The sequence below is a fragment of the Poecilia reticulata genome, chromosome 11, assembly GCF_904066995.2.
Source record: "Poecilia reticulata chromosome 11, P_reticulata-male-v2, whole genome shotgun sequence".
In the NCBI taxonomy this organism is placed as follows: Eukaryota; Metazoa; Chordata; class Actinopteri; order Cyprinodontiformes; family Poeciliidae; genus Poecilia; species Poecilia reticulata.
Window position 1 is genome coordinate 18,171,068 of NC_088840.1, and position 21,286 is coordinate 18,192,353.

Genomic DNA, 21,286 nt, shown 5'->3' on the forward strand with positions numbered 1-21,286 from the left:
TGATCCATTTTCAAATTTCTGGAAGTTTCCGCCAAGATTTATTCAAAATTCCTGGTATTTGACAGATTTCAGGATGACATAGATTACACAAAGATTCTTTTAAAGAGAAACAAACCCACAGCAGCAGATTCCCCTCTGTGCTTAGCGGTGGGTACTGGGGCCTTTTGTTTTACAGCAGATCCTCCGTGGAGCATTTTAACGACCAGTTAAAATCTCAGTAGCTTTTATCAAACTCCACATGTTTGCAATAGGCAGAAATTACATTTTCCTGGCATTTCTAGAGTATCACATGGGTAAAAATCGACTTGCTGATCCGAATGTGCCACTTTTAGCTGCTGTTCTCTAACAGTATTTTCTTGCAGATTTTTTATCGTTCTCATCACGTTAAACCTCGTGTCCTCGTCCTGCCGTGGTTGCCACAGTTGGAGCTGTTTTAAGCCTTCAAACTGTTGATCTGACTGCTGTTAAACTGGGCAAGTTTAGACGAGCAGCGTTTTCAAGTAGCCATTCCTTATGCTGACGTCTGACATGCACCTCAATTACTGGAATGGCAGGTTTTGTTGTTTTTCTAACTTTTAAGGCCTCATGGTTTGTTTTTGATATCCAAAAGACAAGAAATAAGCTGTGTTTTTTGGCACAGTGCTTTAAATTTGTATGAGGATGACTGTTTTTAGGGGGGTTTCTGAGAATTGCAATAAGTGAAGCGCAAAATGCAAAGCTCAAAGTTCTTCGACTCCAGGCTACAGGATAGTGAAAAAAAAAACAATTATATTGGACGGATTTCCAACCGTAAAGCAATTGCGCTGCAATTATTTCTTCACCTATCCTGCTGGATGCACTAGGTCAAGATATCTAAGTCAGAAAGGTATAGGTTTTTCTATGAGATGACAGATAAAAAAAAATTACCTTGCAATATAGATGTTATTCTGTCTGTAACTTAGTAAACTCATTTATCTCCATCTTAAGGTTGTTAATGTTGAAGCTCTTCCCTTTAAACCATCAGTGATGATTATATACCCCTAAAATATTAAACCAAGACACACAAGAAACTGAATGAACCTATTTGTACCTGACAGATTACTGAACGCTTCAAATAAAAAGCAAGAAACGTTCAAATGTCGCCACTGTCACACCAAAAGGGTGCCTTGCATTTCAGAGCTACAACTCCCTTTAAAATAATACTTTTGTTTAATGTCAGTGATTTTATGTTTTTGCCAGTAAAATAAAAAAAACCTTTTTCCCAGGTCTGAATGCTGATGGCGCCTCAGATTGAAACGCCAGGAGGCTCAGCTGAATTTGCATCATGAAGCACAGTTGGATCCTGAATGCTTCCCTGTGCAGTGTCTTGCACCTTTATGAATTCATTTTATTTCAATTCATTTATTCAGGCTTTTGTTTCAGTTTTCTGTTTTCCATTGAAGGAGAAAATCTGGACCCAGATCTATTGGATTTGAATCGCGCTCGTCAAAACATTTGTTTGCCAAATTTCCACATTTCCAATTGGCAATCTTTCCAAATATGAATCGTTTTTACCATCCATTTAGGTGCAGATGCAGAAGGATTTCTCTCTGGTGTTTTGCTGCCCCCCAGTGGTGTAACTCTTACACATCCTCACGTTAACGAAGCTGGAGATGATTCAAATAAAAACACACCCACAAATGAGAGGAGTCCGAGAGTGTAATTTAAACAATTTCACTTTATTCCGTACTTATTTCCTTTGTTATACTTTAACAAACACTCTCTCGGTAGGTGAAGTTGACTCTGAGTTAATCTGCTACTCTTTTCTTCATAAGTGTTGCTCATTCTTTTACAATCAAGCAAAAAAAGAAAAGGAAAAAAAAGATAAAGGATGTACTGTCAGCCCGTTATTGTTGGGAAACCAGACTCTCCTACACACACGCTCTAACATCAGACTCGTGTTTGAAATACGAAACGGCAATGCACAAACAAAACTGTGAGAACTAGTGATTAACTGTGTACCGGAGGTATAATTGGAGCCTCTAATTGGCGTAGTGCCTCATTGTTACTCTGTACCTCTAATTTAGCACATTTACATCCCATAAAACAATAACTTTGGCTGAGATCAAATGGCTAACAGAAGCTGTAGTGAAAAACATATTTAATTATAGAAGCAATAAAATCTTTTAGGCTTTTTTTTCTGTAATGCACTTACACTGCCCCTCTCACATTTATTGTCATCTCTGACAAATTATGTGTAAAAAGCCTTGAAATAAATCACTTTTAAGCATAATCTTACACTGAATTTACACTTTAAATTGAGTACATTAATCCAATAGAAAGCAAAAATCAGCAATCATCACAGTCTAGTTTTAACTAGACTCACGTTAGTTGATTATTTTGTTCAATATGCTTGACTTGATTTGTCTTTGCGCCTTGATTCAGAACTTGTAAGGCTTTGGGATTATTTATTTTCCAAAGGCTGAAGAAACATTGTTAGCATGTGTATTATTAACTAATTGAAATGTTAGAAGATTTTAAATAAGCAAACGTGGTGACAACTATGAGAAACGTTAAAAATTGGTCATCCCTGGAGCTTTAATCTGCATTGTGATCCAAAGCATGTCACCAAATCAACACAGAAATTATTTAAATCTTACAAAAATCATTCAGAATCTGCGAGGTGAGCCGAATAGATTCAATTATAAAGGAGGATCCAAAACTTTGGAAGATTTAACGAGATTGTGCAAAGAGAAACGGTAAAAAATTTAATTTTTTTACCCAGATTTTGGATAATTTCCTTCATTTAGTGCAGGATAAATGGACATGCAATAGTGCCTGTACCCTCAGCAGTCAGCAGGGGGCGCCAATTGCCCATTGACTGAACATGCAAATGGGCAATAGAAAACTTAAGGCGCAACTGACAGCGCATCCTCTAAGCCTCTTTTCAATGCCACCCAATTACCAAAAGGTTGTTGTACAAAGTATTGATTATTAATAATTGGGCCAATGATGAGTTTGTTAAGGATGATTCGACTAAAATGAAAGCTTGGATTTTTCTCTGAATTTCCGCTTAAGAGCTAGAAATATTTGCAGGCGTTTCATTCATCCTTCCCAGAGGTGGCAATAAGTGAGGAGGGTACTGTACATGAAAGAAAGGCAAACATTAAAGACATACATAACAAAGGCCTATACATTATAGAGAAAACTGTGTTAAGCTTTTTTCTTCTTCTTTTATTTTTTTTACATAAGCTTTATAGCTGTAAATGCAACATAGCCTGGCTACAAGTGCAAGCACTAAATGTATATAATTACATACAGAGTGCTGGATTTACCAGACACCACTTAAGCAATAACTGTTGCAAAACCGCATGTAACAAAATGTAAGAAACATAATTACATTGCATATTTGTTGCTATAGAAACATCTTGTTTTTCTTAAATAAAATGGAATACAAAACAAAGAAATCGCTGAGATGTCTACCTTTTTGCTGCAGCTGAGTAAATACTTGCCAAATACATTCCAGATTACCGGCGGATCGGGGATCAGTTGTTTAAATTGGTGACGCGGGGCTGGATGGTCACCCTCCTGACCGGCGTCTGGTCTGCGTTGCGGTTGGCCACCAGCTCCTGCAGCTGCAGAGCGCCTCCGCCGATGAAGCAGAACGCAGGGCAGACGGGGCCGGAGCAGTCGACGTGACCCTCCCACAGGGGCCGCAGGGAGTGGGCGTCGTAGAACGTGACACGCCCTTTCTCAAAGTCAAGGCACACGCCGAGTCGAGGAGGCAGCGGGTAGGTGAGACCCGAGGGGACGTTGTTGTTGTTGGTGAGCGGGTCTCGATTGTTGCCCCCGTGGTTGTTGTGGTGGTGGTGGTAGCTGTGCTGGGGCAGGTATATCTTGCCCATGCCCATGGTGAGGAAGCAGAAGGGCGGCGCCGAGTCCAGCGCGTCCTCTGCTCCGCTGTCATGGCCGCTGTCTGGGTCGTAGCTTGATTAAAAACAAACGCAGTGATGAATGTTTCTGTGTCTGCAACCAAACCTGCAGTGACGTGGAAAACCAGCTGCCCCTGAACTGACCCACCAGGTGTTGATCAACTGGAACACTGATCAGCACATTCGCTTGTTTATTTTGACGATGGTGTTTGACAAAATTTAGCGTTTACTGCCTGTTCCAGTGACTGTATTGTGTTTTTATGGAGTAGAGGACTTTGAACATGCCTTGTTGCTGGAATGTGCCGGACAAGTAAACTTGACCTTAAGCTCAACTAAACTGGTGTTGCGACTTTTGGCAGCACCAATCGCCGTCAAGCCTTCGTGATCACTGGAGTGTTTGACGTTGACATGGAGGAACTTTGCCTCACTCATCTTTACTGAAACTGCAGGAGTTGAGCAATTAATTGAATTGTTTCAATTCAATTAAATACTATCAATCAAAAGTATCTGATAGTTTTAAGTCCAGACCAAATGTTTTTTTGATTGTTAATTTATTTAATGAGTCATGCAGCAAGGTAACCTGCTGGTTTGATTTGCATTATGATCCTCATGTATAACCCAAGTGCATTTGATATTAAGGTGTTGGAAAAATTAGTTTGTTAAAAGAACAACCGCGATAATAGAAATCACAAGAGTTAGAGTCTCTCTTTCACATCTTTGTCTACTTGCCTTTAGGATAAAATGCAACCAGTTACACAGTTTGTCTGTCAAAACATACTCTGACAAAGAAAATGGTCTTGTTTAAATACAGTCTATGCCTTGTGCAAATATGTAAAATGGCTGTCTTTGCAGCTTTGTCATCTCACAGACAGTCCTCACACCATAAACAGGAAATCAACTTATGAATTTCACCTCTGTTATCAACTGTCCTGCTGCCAGACTCACTGGAAACATGAGGTTAAATGAGCAAAACGAACAGCAAATGAGTAAATGATAAATCAAAAAGGGTTTTGCAGGTTTTTAGTTGGACTGAGGGCAAAAGTGGCTCTTTGGATTGTAAAGGTTAGCAACTCCTGCATGACATATGCTATAAGAAATCCTCTAGGAGTCACACATGAGCAGCAGCTACTCGGGTTGAAACAACCATCTGTCCATCATCTCCATCAGGTATCAAACTCAAGGCCTCGGGGCCAAATACGGCCCGCCATTGCTTTGTAAGTGGCCCTCTAGACTCATGCCAGTCCATCACAGGACAAGATGGAGACACACTGGACAAACAACCATGCATTCACACCTTAACCCTGACCCAACCCTGAGAAACATTTAGGGTAATGAATCATCTTTATGGATTGTTTTTGGACTGTGAGAGGAGCTGAAACATACGAAACTAAACCTGAAAGATACATTTAAAATGGAGCTCATTATTCACCCTACCATTCTTTTGGGTTGAAATATTGGTGTTGAACTTTTCATCCATTCATTTTCCTCAGCTTATCTGAAATCAGGTCACAAAGGGATGGATGGGAAACACAGACATCCCTCCCCACAGAAACACTCCCAGATGTATGCATTTCAGACCAGAGTAAATATATTGTCTCTGGTCTGACCCTGGGGTTTCCTCCCAGTTTGATGTGGCCAGAAAATCTCCAGAGAGGAAAGGTTTTTACTGTTTTCAGCTGGTCACAAAGTGGGGAAGCAGTGGATTCTCTGACTTACCACCAGGTAACAATAGTATTAGTAGTAGTTGTATCTATACTCCTTAAATTCAAGTTTTCTATGTTACAACCACAAACATTGCTGCAGTTTAATTATGTTTAAATCAATAAAATGCCTACAAATTGTCCTCCACTTGGTTAAAAATGGACCAAACAGGGCATAAATGTCAAAAAGGAAAGAAATATGTAGTTTCCAATTTTATTTCCACAACAAGCTTTTTTTACTCAGTCAACCTAAGATGATATTTTCTTGAACCAACTCTTTTATAGTGTCTCTACAGACTGATATTTGTATCTTTTCTCCGCAAAATGGCTCCAGCTCAGACTGGTCAATGTTCTCAGCCTCTCCGTTCCATCTGAGTTTCTTCCTGTCGACCCCGCCCAGCTTTCCTGTCCCTCAGAATCCGCAGCATGATGCTGCCACCGGTGTGTTTCGCAGTCTGGAGTGTGTGTTTGCTGAACTCACCGAGGACTGGCCATGTCCTGTGGGAGGTGAAACCACTCCTGCAGTTTGGACTCCAACCCGACTCCAACCTGCTCAGCAAAAACAAGACGCAGCAAACGAGAAGTGAGTCCTCTTGTATTCAACGAGAAGCTGAAACCGCGTTTTTCAGAAACGATCCAGAATCTAAAAATAATTTCTGAACTCCCTTGGAAATCGTTTTTCTTCTATAGCAGAAACCTGTTGTTGGTTGTTGTTTTTTTTTATTCACTCGAATCAAATAAGATACGAAGGACAAATTAGATACAGATAGCTGGATGTGAAAATTAGATGGATTTATAAGATCTAATGTATTTACATCACCCTTAAAAATATATATCAAATCCTGCAGTTTTCCTGATTTTTCAGGCTCTACTAATTACCCTAAGCTCAACATTTTTGTTTTTAACTGAACAACATCTGCCTTTAATGATTTTTTTTGAGAGCTTCCCTTTAACAAAACACAAAGAAAATACTTCAAATAGCATAAAATGCCACGATATTACTACAATAGTTTGCTGCAGTTTAATTTAAAAGACCCTGAATGAAACCCTGTTAGAGAGAACTGATAATAGTTCAACATAACATGTTCAATGGTAATTGCTGTTTAGGCTATGATATAAATAAAAGGCATCAACAGTTGTTTAAGTTTATACGGTGTCTGAATGTGGTGCAACCAGAATGAACCTGCCTTTACAAGGTAGGATCCAGGCTCCACTGAGCATGCCCAGTAGTGTCTTCCTTGTGTAATGGCAACATCCCCCACCAGGAGGTCCGACGTGAGGTGGCAGGACGTGAGCGCGTGGTCAGCGGCCTGCAGCAGGGAGAGACCGGGGACGCTTCGAGCCCCACGCTGCTCTTTGCTGACCACCAGTCGGTCAGCATGGAGACCCCAACGAGAGTCAAGGTAGAAATTAAGCACTGATAGAGAGGAGAAGGCAGAGAGAGGAGGAAGATACGGAGAGATCAGACGGAGAGTTATGAGAGAAGACGAGAAGGCACGTCAGATTTAGGAACAGAAGTAGTTCGGGAGATAACAGAAGGAAAGTTGTGCAGATTTATTGCCAGAAAGCATCAAGAAGAAAAGAGCAGACATGCACCTCCTCCCATCAGCACTGCAAGAGAAAAACACATTGATCTTTACACCAATGACTCAGGGAGCCAAATAAACAGCAGTTATCACCACACAGCTCTTACAGAAGGAAGCCTGGTTGTTGGAAGTATAGCAGGAAGGGGAAACAGCCAACGGGGGGAACAGGGAATTCACCAGGCACACAAATTGACCCTTACAAAACCCCGGATCTGAAGCCGATCCATTTTGTTAAGCCCCATGTCTTAACAAAGTGCAAAACTCATCAGCGCTCGGACAGATCTTGGTTTGGGAGCTAAAATGGGATGGTCTTGTAACAGAGGATGACACAGGGGTGCAGAGAGGAGGAACAGGGATGAATGCACTTCTTACGTTCTGTGGGAGGCATGTAGGCTGGGCAGCGTGGAAGTAGCACAGCTCAAGATGACAAGTACAAAGCTGTGAAATGGAAATAAGTGAGGGAATAAAGAGCAAGACAGTGAGGATGTGTCGGTAGTGAGAAGACTGTTGCAGAAAAAAGGTGGAAATGGAAAAAGAAAAGATTCATTTTGTTCTTTTGTATTTCAGATTTTACTACTTTTAGGACTGTGCCGATTTAGAGGGGCAGTGTTATGTAAAATGAAGTTTTTTGAGCTTTGCGTCATGTACGTACTAAAAGCGTTTTCGCATTGCAGGGAACGGTACGGTACAGAACGGAACGGAACGGAACGGTACGGAACGGTTCCGACCGTGTTTGCATTACAACTTGCGACCGGTTCCATCCAGCCCCATGGAACCACAAGAGCTGTGGTTCCAATCGGGCCGGCCAAGCGGTTCTGCTTAGAACCAGCAGTTGATTGGCCGCTGGTTGTTATGGAGTCAGACGTAAATTTTCCGTTGACAGCTGGCTCTCACTAAACTGTATTTTGTAAAGAGTGCTCTTTTCATTTATTTTTATTATTAGTTTTAATTAGAAATTGATTCGTCTCAATATAGTGCAATCACCTGGTCTAATGATGAGGGTTTTTTTTCCTCCGCTTACTCGCTGATGAACGAGTACAGTCGGCCGCTACATTGAAACCATTGTTTAGTTTCAAAAATAATGACGTCCGGTACCGCTTCGATGGCGCCCTCAGTGTAATGCGAATACAACAGGGCTGGAACCGTTCCGTTCCGTACCGTTCCGTTCCTTGCAGTGCGAAAACGGCTTTAGAGTGTTGCCTGGATTCTTTCATGACTGGTTAATCTTCATGGCAACCATTCAAATGCGCAAAAGACCTGGGTGGACGCAGCGCCACCTCAGAGGCATTGCTCCTCCCTGGAGCTGCAGTTTTCAAGCTTTAGTTCTTTCGCCTCACAGAGCAGCGACTACCCGACTGAGCTCCTTCAGACTAGCCAGCAGCAATTAGCACAGAGCTAGCGGAACTGCACATCTGTTAAGCTCAATATATGAGCTACTTCTCAGTGCAATGCTGGTAAAAATGTTGTTTTTTCCTGCGCTTTCTGAAACTCGGAGACGAAATTTCAGAAAGAGCAGAATTTTTTTTTTTTTTTAGAGACAGAGGCCCGATTTCAAGATGTCAAATTACAAAGTAAATTTTCTTTTAAGTCATATTTGATTTCATACAGCCGTTGTAAATATCTGCTTTTAATTGGTGATTATTTGTACATTTAAAATCAGGATTGAATCACAGCTTTTAATTAAGTTTATGTGCAGAGAAATCAAGGATAAAGAAAACCAGGACTGGTTGTGGCAGGCAGTACATGCCTCTGTGTGTGGACACAAGAAAGCTTTAAGCTGCGCCCTTCTCTGGGTGTAAGTCTCTGTTTGTAGAGCATAATCTGTCCTTCGTACGACCTGTTTCACTGCATTTCATTTTGTCTCTGTTGAACCACTAGACCCATCAATCAGTTGTCTGGGCTACAAAAGAAATGAGAGAAACAGGCTATGAAGCAGCCAACCTCTTGACAGAGTCAAACATCGAATAACATCAGTGGCCAAATAGTAAAGGTGCAGCTCAAAAAGTTAGAATATCATTTAAAATGTATTTACTACAGTTATCAAATAGTGAAATCTTTTACCTTGGAGAGTAATTATGCTGCAGTTCATGAAAACCCAAAACACAATTAAACAATTCAGACCAAAAGAAAAGGAGTTTCATACTCCTTGTTTTGGCCTGCTGAAAAGCATCTCCAAAAATTGAGTTTTATCTACTAAGAATACTTTGGACCACTGAGTGACAGTACAATTATTTCAGCCCAGATTTGATGCTTCTGGTTTAAAACGAGGATCGAGGAGAATGACTCTAGAATGGGTTTTGAATCAAAAATCTCCTAAAGCTGCTTTTTCAACCGTACTTTTTCCCTCCACTCAACTTTTCATTGATTTGCTTGGAAACAGCAATTTGTGGACAGCCAGATTCTTCAGCAATTAACCTTTAACAAATAACATTTTCCATCATGTTCAAATTTTTTGAGCAGCCTGTGCAAATTTTGCATGATTCATAATGTGGGTTTAATTTCGTGCTCTGCAAACACACAAAATCTTACCAAGTATTTTTGGTCAAGTTTCTACTGCAAATATCCTGGTACACTTGAAGTAAAACTGACTTAGAATAACTTTTCAACACGATATAGGAGTTTGTTTTCAGTCGATCATTTCTTAATATTGATGAAAAAGTTCTAGATGTAAGTGACGTAATCTACCAGAGGAATAAGACATGTATTTTTTTTCATTGGTAGATTATTTCACCTATAATTAGTATTTTTCATCAATATTACAGAATTAATTATTTAAACAAGCTTTTATATCTTGCTGAAAAGTTACTCGTAAGTTATTTCAATTGTACTAAGATATTTGCAGTAGAAACTTATAATACTTGGTAAGATTTTGTGTTCTTGCACTTTGCAATTTCATAAATTGTTTTGTGTCCACCCATTTTTCACGAACGTCTCTGCAGAAAAAGCCAGTAAGAGGCGCTAACATGAGCGTTCCCCCACCTGGTGCAGGTGGGGTGTGCAGGTACACCTCCTCGCTGTACTCCCCGTAGCCCGCCTTGTTGCAGCCCCTCACGCGCAGGACGTACACGCTGTCCATCTCCAGCCTGTCGATCACGGCGCTGGTTCCGCTCACTTCATCCAGCCGCTGCCAGCCCCACCTGGCGGCAGCGAGGCCTCCTCTGATCCCGCCCCTCGAAGCTCCTCCGGGCACCACGCCTCGGCGGCGATACTCCACGGAAAAATGCCAGGCGGGCGCCGACTCCTGAGGCAGCCGCCAGCTCAGGAAGAGCTGGTCGTACGCCAGAGAGCGCTGGGTGTCGATGACGGGAGCCAGAGGAGCTGAAACAAGAGCGTGCTCAGTGTTTACTTTTGTTTGTATTCCCTCAATTTGTCTTTATTTTGGCCTCTTTTATTTTCATATCCATGCATCACCACTCTGTTCCTCACCTTGGATGAAGTTAAGCTCTGTCAGGAGTTTGAGCTCTTTGGAAACATCCAGCTGGAAGTGTCTGAAGGACGGATCAGCAGCCAAAGTGAAATGCTGGAGATTCTCGATTGCTTTGCTCAACCTGGTTCAGTTCAAAAGCAAAAGAAAAACAATGTAAGAGGAGGAAAAGTGTTTACACAATGTTTTCAATAGGACGGATTAAATGGGCTGAATAAAAGACAAGACCACTGCTATTCTACGTTTTTATTACTCCCAACAAATCTGTTGAACAGAGCCAAAAATAACACCTCATTAGTTCTCTGAACACGTCAAACTCATTCTTTTCTGCAGAAGACAAACTACCCAAACATTGTCTTGTGGGTCATTAAACCACTGAGCAATGCTTATAAGAAGATATGACTCAACCTTAGATTACATAAATATTATGCATCATTTAGATTTAGAGATTAATGTGGATTTGGAGATTGTTTTTCTTAGCAATAAACATCTGTGGCTTGTTTAAAGAGGAATCACATCACCAACAGCAGCAGTGAAATTTAATCAATCATGCAGCTGCAATGATCTAAGCAAACCCATATATAATTGATCTAAAGACCAAAGTAATTTTTTATAGAAATCCACACAATATATAGCTTTTCCAAATACACAAAATAACAAAAATTTACCTCTCAAAAAATTACCACATCTTTTTATGTTGTGGAAATATACTTTTTTCTTAGTTTGTTTCTCAGGAATCTAATGCATTTTTTGTTTTACTAAATAAAATTCACAAAAATTACAGTAAACAATGCTATTAAAAAATAGTGTTTGCTTTTGAGGTACAAATTAGACCAACATTATTATTATTATTACCCCTGGTAAATTTAGATCTTAGAAGAGTTTTTCTGATATGAAATGATTAAAAAAATCTCTCAAAAAAATAAACAATGTCAAATTAGAATCTGTTTTTGAATAAAAATTAATATGTTTCACATTGTTGTTGGAAACCAGTTTATAGAAACGTGTTAAAACATAATGGTTCGTCACAGAAAATTAATGTGCAGGAAATAATGGCATGTCCAGGTGAACTTCTTTGAAAACACCTGGAAACCCATTTAGATTGTCGGAAAAATCACAGATTCATTACTTAAAAATACAAAAAATCTCAAACTAACATTGTACAGATTTACCAGGCACACAAATAAAAATGGGTGGTGATTATTAAAAGGCTGGCAACATAAAACATGCTAACATATAACAGGTATCAGGAGCTGGGTTTTGTTGTGAATTCTGGTACTAATAATGTTAACATTAAGGGATTTTAATATTAATAAATGTTAGTCTGTACCAAAATCAAATTAAAAACACCGCTAGTTAGCACTTAGCTATTTGGTTTTCTCTCAGTATTAAGGTAAAATGTCTTTGTTTTAGTCTCATCTGCCCAAAAGGCCTTGTTCCAGAAGTCTTTTGGTTCATTCAGATGTAATTTTGGTCGGATAAGTCTTTCTCCTGACATCCCTTCAAAATAAGCCAAACACAACTTTAGTTTTTCCCCACCTGTTCTGACTCGCACTGAAACATTTAACATGCTGGCAGATTTGTGGAGTCTGAGATGGATCTATTAGGTTTTAGTATGATTTGATCTTAAGCCAAACCTGCTGTGATTTATTCATGACAACCTGGACAGCTGTCATGATTAATTAGAGTCATCATTTTGACCCCAATCCAGATCATTTAGAGATGCTCTTTTAGCCCTTCTGAGAGTCAAAGAGTGACACCAGAGCTAAACAAAAAGAGAAAACCTGTTGTGTGTTTGGCGAGCGGCCTGCACGAAGCAGGGCTGGTCCGTCTCTTTCAGCAGCTCCTGGGTGAAAGCCATGAGCCCCGCATGTTCCATCAGGCCACGTCGCTCCGCCACCTGAGCAGAAAGCGCCTCGCCGCGTTTCTGCCGCGCCGCCTCCAGAGCCTGTGTGAGCGAGGCGTGACGCTCTGCGAGAGCCGCCGTCAGGTCCCTGATGCTCTGGGCCAGCTGCTCTCTGGCCGACACGCTGTTCACCTGGTTGAACAAACCAGAGAGGAGTTCACAGAGCTACAGTGGCTCCACAGGCTCAAATATAATGAGGTTCAAATTTTAAAATGACTGGATGCAACGCAGGGAATGTGACACCCCTGCTGGGAAATGCAAACTTGTGATCACTGGTGTTTAAAAGCACAGTAACAGATTTGATGCTTGAAAAATATATGAAAATTGCTTAAAAGCACAAAAGCAGCCAAAGGTGTGTCTGAGACATTTGACACTTTTTTCAGTCGATTTTATGATAACTGATGTCAAACTATTTATAGCCCTCAAAAGTAAACGATTACATCTCAAGACGAGAGAAGCACACAGCAGCTTTAGGATGTTTTTGGGATTTAACTGCTAAGTGTTTTCATCACCTCAGTCTGAGTGATGGCGCTCTCCAGCTGGGTGATCTGAGCCAGAACTGTGTCCTGGCTGGACAGGATGAAGTTCATCTCTTTAGTTATCTTCTCCTGTAAACATAAACAATTTTTTTTTTTAATACAGTACTTTCCATGTATTAATCAAGACCACTTTACAAAATCAGGAGAAAGTTTTTCTCATCAGAAGTGAAATATAAAGAAAAGGTGCAGTCAAAGCAAAGCAGTGCATATTTGTAGAAAACCTTAAGAGCTTGGTAAGCTTGTGCCACCGGGAGGATTTTGTGTCCAGTGTGGATTCGCCGCAGTTTGCAGAGCGGGCAGAGCAGCCGCTGGCAGGACCTGCAATAGAATTGCAGCTTCTCCTGGTCGTGCTCCGTGCAGGTCAGAACCTGAGCAAAAGAACACAAACAGACCTGAACTAATGCATGCTTAAAATACCATATCATCAAAAATGACATGCAACATCAAATGTTACGCCTTTCTTTCTTATTTTACTTAATATTTTTAAAGATTCAGGTTAGGGGTTAGGGGTTCACAAAATAAGGCATTTAATGGAAAATAGGCAGATTTTTAACAGAAATGATCCTTTAGTGCATTATAAAATGGGGACTGTGTGTTATATACCTTCATAAATTGTAAATAAAAGGGGATCAAAAGCCTTTATGCATGCAACCTTTATGCAGTTTAAATATGATATATAGTGCTTTACAAACTTTATATTCATCTTGAAGTTTTGTCAAGTTATTAAAACAAATTTCAATGTTCTGTTAGGAATTGCATGTGATGCATCAACATAAAGCATTGCAGAAATGTTTATGTTCACAAATGCAAATTTGAAAAGTGTTGCATGCAAGACCAGTGAACACACTAGACATGTTGAGTAGGAATTCAAAGTAGGTTTGACTTTTAAAACTGAATTAGAAGCTCTGAACATCTAAAGCTCTCTATTAAACCCATTACCTGAAAACTAAAATGTACGACATTCCAGTCCTACAAGGATAAAGGCTAAAGAGAGCAGTAATCCTAATGGTACTAACTCTGGAGCGATCATATCACTGTACATCACCCCAAAGCCCATCATCCCCACAGTGAAACATAGTGATGGCAGTGTCATGCTTTGGGAAGTAAAGCAAAGCTGATGGAGAGAAGGGATGAACTAAGTGAATGGAGGTCAGGAGTGTCTAACCTTTGGTCTGAAATTGAGTGTGGGCTGGATGTGCTCGTGTTGTGCTCGGGGCGTTCCCCATGGGTGATAGAGCTTGAAACACTCGTTGCAGAAATTTGAGCGGCAGTCAGCACAGCCCTTGGTGGCCTCCAGAGTTTGAGGAGGCTTACAGAACTGGCACATCACAGCGACACTCCCCAGGCTCACTGTGTGTCTGTACCTGGTGCAAGAGTACAAAATAAGCAATTAAGAAATTATTTATTATCCTAACCTGCTCATAGATCTATCCAGGTTAGGATAGATCTATGAGCTTTACAAAACATGTTTATTACATTTTTTACACACAATTATTCTTAGATAGTGAGATTTCAATCTGATAAGTTCTAGACCTCCTGTCAGAATAAGATGTTTTGGGGCCAGTTATTGCTTTAAATCCAACTGAACCCTGCAGCCCCCTCCCGAACTCAACATTTATACTTGCAGTTGAACATGGCTGCAAACAGATGTGCAATTTTACAACCGTACATTTTTGAAAAGCAGAAGTTGAGGCTCCTGCACAACTAACAACAATGCAGCAAGTGTTTACTGGATGGTAAAGTACCAACAAAGCCCTTGTCTTTTCCACCAGCAGCGTTCAGCTGTAAAACCAGCTGACCAAACGTGTTCAAGTTCCGCTCAGGTTGCTAGGTGACGGGTGGAACTCTGCATAGGTTGCTAGGTGATGGGCAGTGCTGGCTGGAGGTTTTTGAAACGACTAATTTTCCAGACACCAAAAAACATTAACTTATTTCTAAAAAATGCCTGGGCTGTTTTCAGAAGCAGTAAAGACACAAATCAAAGTACAAAACATGTTAAATGTGAATTTTACATCATAAGTCCCCTTTAAAGGATGATGTTAGCCTCTCTTTATTGTGTAGATAAATTATGTAATTTTTATAAAAATAAAAAAAACAATTTAAATCAGACTGTTAATTGGCTGTAAAAAATTAAGTGTTGGAACAAAGAATGTCACAAGCAGCAACAAATACGGGGGAAAGTGAACTGTAAGCTGCTAGACTGTGGGAAAAGAGTCATTAAATGTAGCTACTGTACAGTATGTTGTAGTGCACAATGTGCAAGATTTTTTCACAGTTCAGCTGCAGCTGAATAATCAGATCTGGACATGATCCCACACCTCCTTGGTTTTATTAGCACACAGCATCACTCCTTAATCATATTTTTAGCCAAATTTTCACAGCTTTCAAATTATTATTATTTTTTCTAGTTTTGAACTTTTCCAGACTCCGTAATTGTGATAATTACCTCTCCACAATCCGCTCCAATGTGAGGTTGCGGAGACAGTCAGTCAGGCCCTTCTCGCCCAGCTCGACATCCCGGGCGCAGGGGACGCAGGGGAACATCATCACCAGAGGAGGGCCCTCCTTACGCCGTCGCCCTGGATACGTCCCATGTCCGGGAGAGCGAGGCATGGATGGTGAAGGCGGATGGGGGCCTCAAGCCAAATCCAGAAGACCAGTTAAATTTCAGCTAAAACAGGAAATGAAAACAAGTAGAGTACACTCTCTGTACCTGATCGCAGCACTCGGTCAATGGGCCGCTGCTCGTGTTTGGGAGTGGGCCGGCGTGCCTGACGAGGAGAGCGAGTGTTGGGCGTGGAGGCCGGAGAGTTGGGCTCCGGGGGGAGTTCTGGTGGCGGGTAGCCATTGGCCACCAGGACCTCTGAGGCACACATCAGGCAGACGCTGTGCTGGCATGGCAGAACCACGGGCTGCTTGACGATCTCCTTGCACACAGGACAATGCAGCTCGTGCTCCAGACTCTTCATGTTGGACTGCAGGGAGAAAAGCTACTGGACATTTAATAATCCGAAGATGAAATGAGAAACGTGGAAATGCAAAACATTAGGGAACAGGCTTTAACTGAAAATGTTTTCATTAAGATGCAACCAGGAATTACTGAGGAAAGGGAATAAAACTGTCCCAGACAGCTGCCACTGGGCGCTAATCATGTTAATTATAGATAAAGATCAAATATTAAATATTCAGCCTCTGCATTACTTATATAACAGAATCCTGCATGGACAAGAGCCGCTTGACCAACTTCAGAATTTGCTTTATAATTCTATAAAATTAACCTAATCTTTATTGTACTATGCATGTAAATGTGGTGCATTAATTATTCCAGCAGAACTAAGATGTGAAACTAAAATGTAAACAAGTATGAACTGCAGCTGCATTATTGTGCTGTAAATCTCTATGCAGAATAGAGTGGATTTTATTTTATCCCCCAAACCAACACTCCTGTTTTCACGTTTAGAGCTGAAGAGTGGCAACGCAGGTCAGCTGGAGCACATCAATTTGGCAAAAAATGTGATAAATGTGTTTTGAGCTGGAAAAAGAAAACCCATGTTCTACGCTTTGCTTCTTATGGAGAGTTTGGGCTCTCAGGTATTGAGAAACTGTTTCTTCCTGGAACTGTGGACTCTCTGAAGGTTTTAAATTGTACCCAATCGCCAACGTTTAGCCGTGACCCATGTAAAGCGCCAGCTCGATGCTAGGAAGCTTATCGGAAATTGCCTGCACTGTAAACAACCATCCTCCACCGCGAAGAGAGAAGAGCTGAACTGAATGAGGAGGCCGTCAATGTTCATTCAATATTTGGAAGCGTGACCAACTCGCACTCATGTCAGCGGTTCATTCACTTCCTACGCTGCCGTTGCTACAACTGAAGGCAGACTACACTTCCGAATCAGCGCAGGAAATCAACGGCATCGTTCACAACTTCTTCTGTTTGCTGGAATTCTACCGAAGAAATCCAAGTCAATGGGAGAAATCCCAGACAGATTGGTGAAGAGAAATTAGAAGTGAGCGGATTAGCGTAGGACTGCTACTTCTCATCCTTCTCTCTTATCTCCATCATCTCTACTTCTTCTGTCTCTACTTCCCTCATTCTTCTTTCGTAAACTTACCACTTCTTCTCCCTAAATGCTCCAAAGCACTTTACACTACATTCAGTCATTCACCTGTTCATACGTTCACTCGTTGGTGGTGGGAAGCTACACTGTGAGGCCTAACTCCCTTTTCCTCCTCCTTTCCTATTTTGTCCTCCTCCCTTCATCCCTGCCTTATTCCATTCTTATCTCTACTTCCCTCATCGCTACATATTTCATTCGTCTCCCACTTGTCATGCTTGTTCCTGACCCATCACCTGTTACCTCCTTCATAACTTTCTTTCTTCCTTCATTATTCATGTCCAATCCTTCCCTCATCCTATCAGTCTGTTTGCTACCATACCTTACCTTCCTCATCACTTTCTCCCTCTATCATTCCTCATCCTTTAGCCCTAAACTTCCACTACCTCCTTCATCCTCAATCCCTCACTTCACCTTCATCATTTCTTATCCTTAAGTCCTTCATCTCTAATCTCCCATCACTATCTCCCTTCATCTTCATCCCACGTCAATCCCTCCTCCCTACCTGCCTTCGTCATAACTCACCCTCCTCGCCGTCACATCATTTCTATCTGGGGTAACTGTCACAGAAATTGTAGCCACACAAACACAAATCCTGCTCTTGAAAAATATAGCATTTGTAATACACTAGTCACATAAAGAAGTGTGATTTGTATCACTGAGCTTCACACAGTAACTGTATTTGCACACTTATTGGTATTTATTGATGCTTTTATTGAAAAAAGTGAGGGGAAAAATGGCAAAGCTATAGTTTTGGGGTTTTTTAAATATAATTAATAGAAATTTATTATGACAACCATAAATTATGATTTTATCATTTACCATTTATCATGATAAATGATAAACGATACAATACTGACCTTTCATCCCCTAAACTCCCTTCATCCCTATTGGCATCATCCCAACCTCCGTCTCCATTATCCCAATTTTCCCTATCCATTCATCCCTCATCCCCTCCTACCTCACTCTTCATCACTGCATCCATTAGGGCTTTTAGCAATCCCCTGGGTAGCATCTCGGGGTCTTTATCTGTCTGAGGCGGAACCCCCTGTCTGAGTCTCCATCTCAGACTCGGATGGAGTGACTTCTCTTCATTGTTGTGGTCCAACTGTATGATCAGGTTGTTTGCAGAAAACTGTGACATCTTACTACATGTCTCTCTCTGACATGCTTCAGCAGATGCCCTTGACACACACCCTCAACCTGAAAGCAGAACTGTTGCGGGTCCGCTGCAGCCACCACGAATTAACTTCAAGCAGAGGACGAGACTATCTGAATGTGCTGCACAAGGGAATTTGGTAATTTTGTCACTGCTGTATGATGTGATGGAGGAAAGAAAGCAGGGCAGCTCAACTCTGCACACAGAAGTGGCCACAGGAGGCCATGCAGAATATGGCAGGGCAACAAAAACCGGTAGCATGCGGACTGATGAAACCTGCATCTTTCTAGGCATAAAATAATAGAGCTGCAGATGTATTGGCTAAAACTGAATTAGCCTTTGCACCTCACCTGCAAATAAATCTAAGCTAGCACACTGTTGGAACCAGTAAAGAATTGTGGAATCACCAACTTTATCCTTCAGTCCACCTTTTTTTTTTTTTTTTTTTTGCCATTCTCCAATGTCAGCGCCGGCCTGTCTGTCACCTCCTCCAGCATTTTCACATTTCAGGCCACTACCGCGTTTTCTCCTGCAGACCACAGAAACCACTGCAAACTGGGACCTCTCTGCCTCCTTCTTAAAATGGTCAGAGCGCGTTGCCGCTGGTGAGGGCGTTAAAGCAGGCGCATCCTTACCTTCACCTGGAATCTGGGCGCCATGACGGCAGGACTATATACGTGCTTATAGTCACTGTATCTCCCCGCATGAGGAGAGCGAAGTCGCTCTTGGAGAGGAGGGGAGGGGAGGGGTTTGAGGCGTTACATCGCCAGAGAGGAGGTGTGAAAAAAGGCACCGTGCACACACACACACACAAGTGCAGGTCTGCCTGCTCTATTTCTGCTCTCAGATCTCTCGCTCTGGCCATAGCTGCTGAACCTGACCGCTTCTAGGGTTTGGGGGGTGGAGGGGGGAATGCCTCCATTGCACACTGTTCGCGTTCCCCCTCAGCAGCAAGCAGGAGTCCTGCATCCCGTCTCCATGGAAACAAACATCCAAGGAACCCAACCAAAAAAACAGAAATGAAAGAAAAAGAAACGCGTGGTCTCAGTCACCATTTCACGTTTATAAATGTGCACATTTTGAAAATACTTTCCACATCGATCATGCAACGCTGTTATCGCTGGACGGAACCAAAATGTATTGATCCTCGGTTTCATACTAATCTGTGCGCGAACACTGTCCCTTTAAAGCAATTTTCACCGAGCAATCAGCATATCAGCAAATGTACTGATTTTCTATGTACATCTCGAGACAAATCAGAATAAAACCTTCAGATACTCACGCTGATCCGAGCCAAGGCTTCCATCGCTGATGAGGCTGTTTTCACATCCATCTCTGCCACATGAAGAAAATAGCTGCCCCCTGCTTTCATCATCTGGATGCAACTCGACACGTATCCAGACCGCAGATCTTATAGTGCATGTTAAAAACACGATTACAAATAATTATAATTGTTTATCCGGAGAAAAGAAGCAGCTAATCAACCCTCCTGGAAAGCCAATCTTGCGTATTATTTTTTTTTCTCTCTCTCTCTATCTCTCTCTCTTTCTCAATAGATGCGCACGGATAAAAATAAGCATGTTGGCATAACGTCACATCATGATGCGTTTAGATGGGGGGAAAAAAAGAAGAAATATTTACTGCCAATGTAATATATCCACGCTGAGTATTAGCAGATGCCTGTAGCTTTATTCCTCACCCAGACATCCCGCCCCTCATCCCAACCCCTCCCGCACCGGATGCCTTCAAATGATGAGGCACACAGCGGGGAGAGAGCTGGACAATACTGGGAGAGAGAGAGAGAGAGAGAGAGAGAGAGAGAGAGAGAGAGAATAATAATAATAATAATAATAATAATAATAATAATAATAATAATAATAATAATAATAATAATAATAATAATAATAATAATAATAATAATAATAATAAAGGCGTATACAAGCGTACAAGTGATTATTGCTGCTAGATCACATGTAAGAGGAACTTTTTCCAGCTGGAAAAGTGACTGTTTTATTTTTACTGAGTCAGAAGCCGGACCAAGATTTTTTGTGGACCTAATCGTATTTTCATTCGGGGCCCCTCATATCAACGTGCCAACAGCAGATGCATCGTTATTCCAGAACCACTCTACTAGAATGTGTGTAGCATACCTGCTATCATTTGTTTAATTTGTTATTAGCTTGCGTCATACCTGCGTTATTATGGTTACTGATTTGAACCTGACAGGAGTAGCAAACAGAATACTTAGGATTTTGATATGTAGAAAGGTATTTAAATGTCCCAGAATATTTATACTATTAGAAAGCAACATCAGCAGATAAACATTGTGTGTACAGTACACAAGTTGGGAAGTTTATTTATATTTCTCCAACAGTGGCAGCGATGTATGTTCAGCTCTGGAAAAACTTAAGAGTCCACTGCACTGAAGCCCTTTAAAAACCTCTTGGTTGGTTTCTGAACTCTCCCTGAATTAAAACATTTGTATTGTTGTTTCTAAATGAATGTGAACTTGCTTTCTTTCCATTATTTGAGGTCTGAAAGCTCTGCATATTTTTTTTATTTTGACCATTTCTCATTTTCTGAAAATAACTTGGAAACTCACTTGTAACCTTAAGCGTATAAAATGGTGCTTTGGATTTATTTTTTTCATATTAAGCAACCAAATCAGTACGATTGTTGTTAGATAAAAAAGACGCTTCTTCTTTTTCTTCTTCTTGGTGCATGCTTGTGTTTTGTACCATGTGAAGCGTTTGTACTTTTCCATGTAGCTTCCATGAGCTGCATGGAGCTGCTGCCAAACCCAACTCACCTGACATGCTCTCTGTTGGCGCTCTCCACCACTCCCAAACATACCTTGAGACAAAGTATTTTCTTTTCCTCTGAACCAAGTTTGATCAAGCCCGATTTGTCGTACCCTGCAACCACTGCACAACTTCAACCATTAAGATCTCAGTTTCGTGGTTCTTA

General features: G+C 41.2%; 1 protein-coding gene across 2 annotated transcripts; it reads right to left on the bottom strand.

Moving 5' to 3' along the window:
• Window positions 1-1,676: 1,676 nt before the first annotated feature.
• On the bottom strand, window positions 1,677-20,039 carry trim46b (tripartite motif containing 46b). 2 transcript variants are annotated; one of them, XM_081612344.1, is made up of 12 exons: window positions 19,602-20,039; window positions 15,759-16,035; window positions 15,492-15,681; window positions 14,211-14,409; window positions 13,267-13,413; window positions 13,019-13,114; window positions 12,385-12,638; window positions 10,603-10,724; window positions 10,156-10,494; window positions 6,778-7,007; window positions 6,072-6,139; window positions 1,677-3,945 (listed from the first exon to the last, which is right to left on the bottom strand). In XM_081612344.1, the coding sequence occupies exons 1-12, from the start codon at window positions 19,692-19,694 to the stop codon at window positions 3,504-3,506; spliced, it is 2,457 nt and encodes an 818-aa protein (XP_081468470.1). In that variant the 5' UTR covers window positions 19,695-20,039; the 3' UTR covers window positions 1,677-3,503. The 2 variants fall into 2 exon arrangements, with proteins under 2 accessions (XP_081468470.1, XP_081468471.1); XM_081612345.1 differs by having other exon boundaries at window positions 15,759-16,020; window positions 19,602-20,038.
• Window positions 20,040-21,286: the final 1,247 nt, after the last annotated feature.

Bases quoted from the DNA above. Each gene is read 5' to 3' on its own strand.
- trim46b (XM_081612344.1), bottom strand. From the start codon at position 19,694: ATGATGAAAGCAGGGGGCAGCTATTTTCTTCATGTGGCAGAGATGGAT. The intron at 16,036-19,601 runs GTGAGTATCTGA...AATGTCCAGTAG, and splicing joins AAGCCTTGGCTCGGATCAGC to CTTTTCTCCCTGCAGTCCAA. The intron at 13,414-14,210 runs GTTAGACACTCC...TCTTTTGCTCAG, and splicing joins CACTCAATTTCAGACCAAAG to GTTCTGACCTGCACGGAGCA.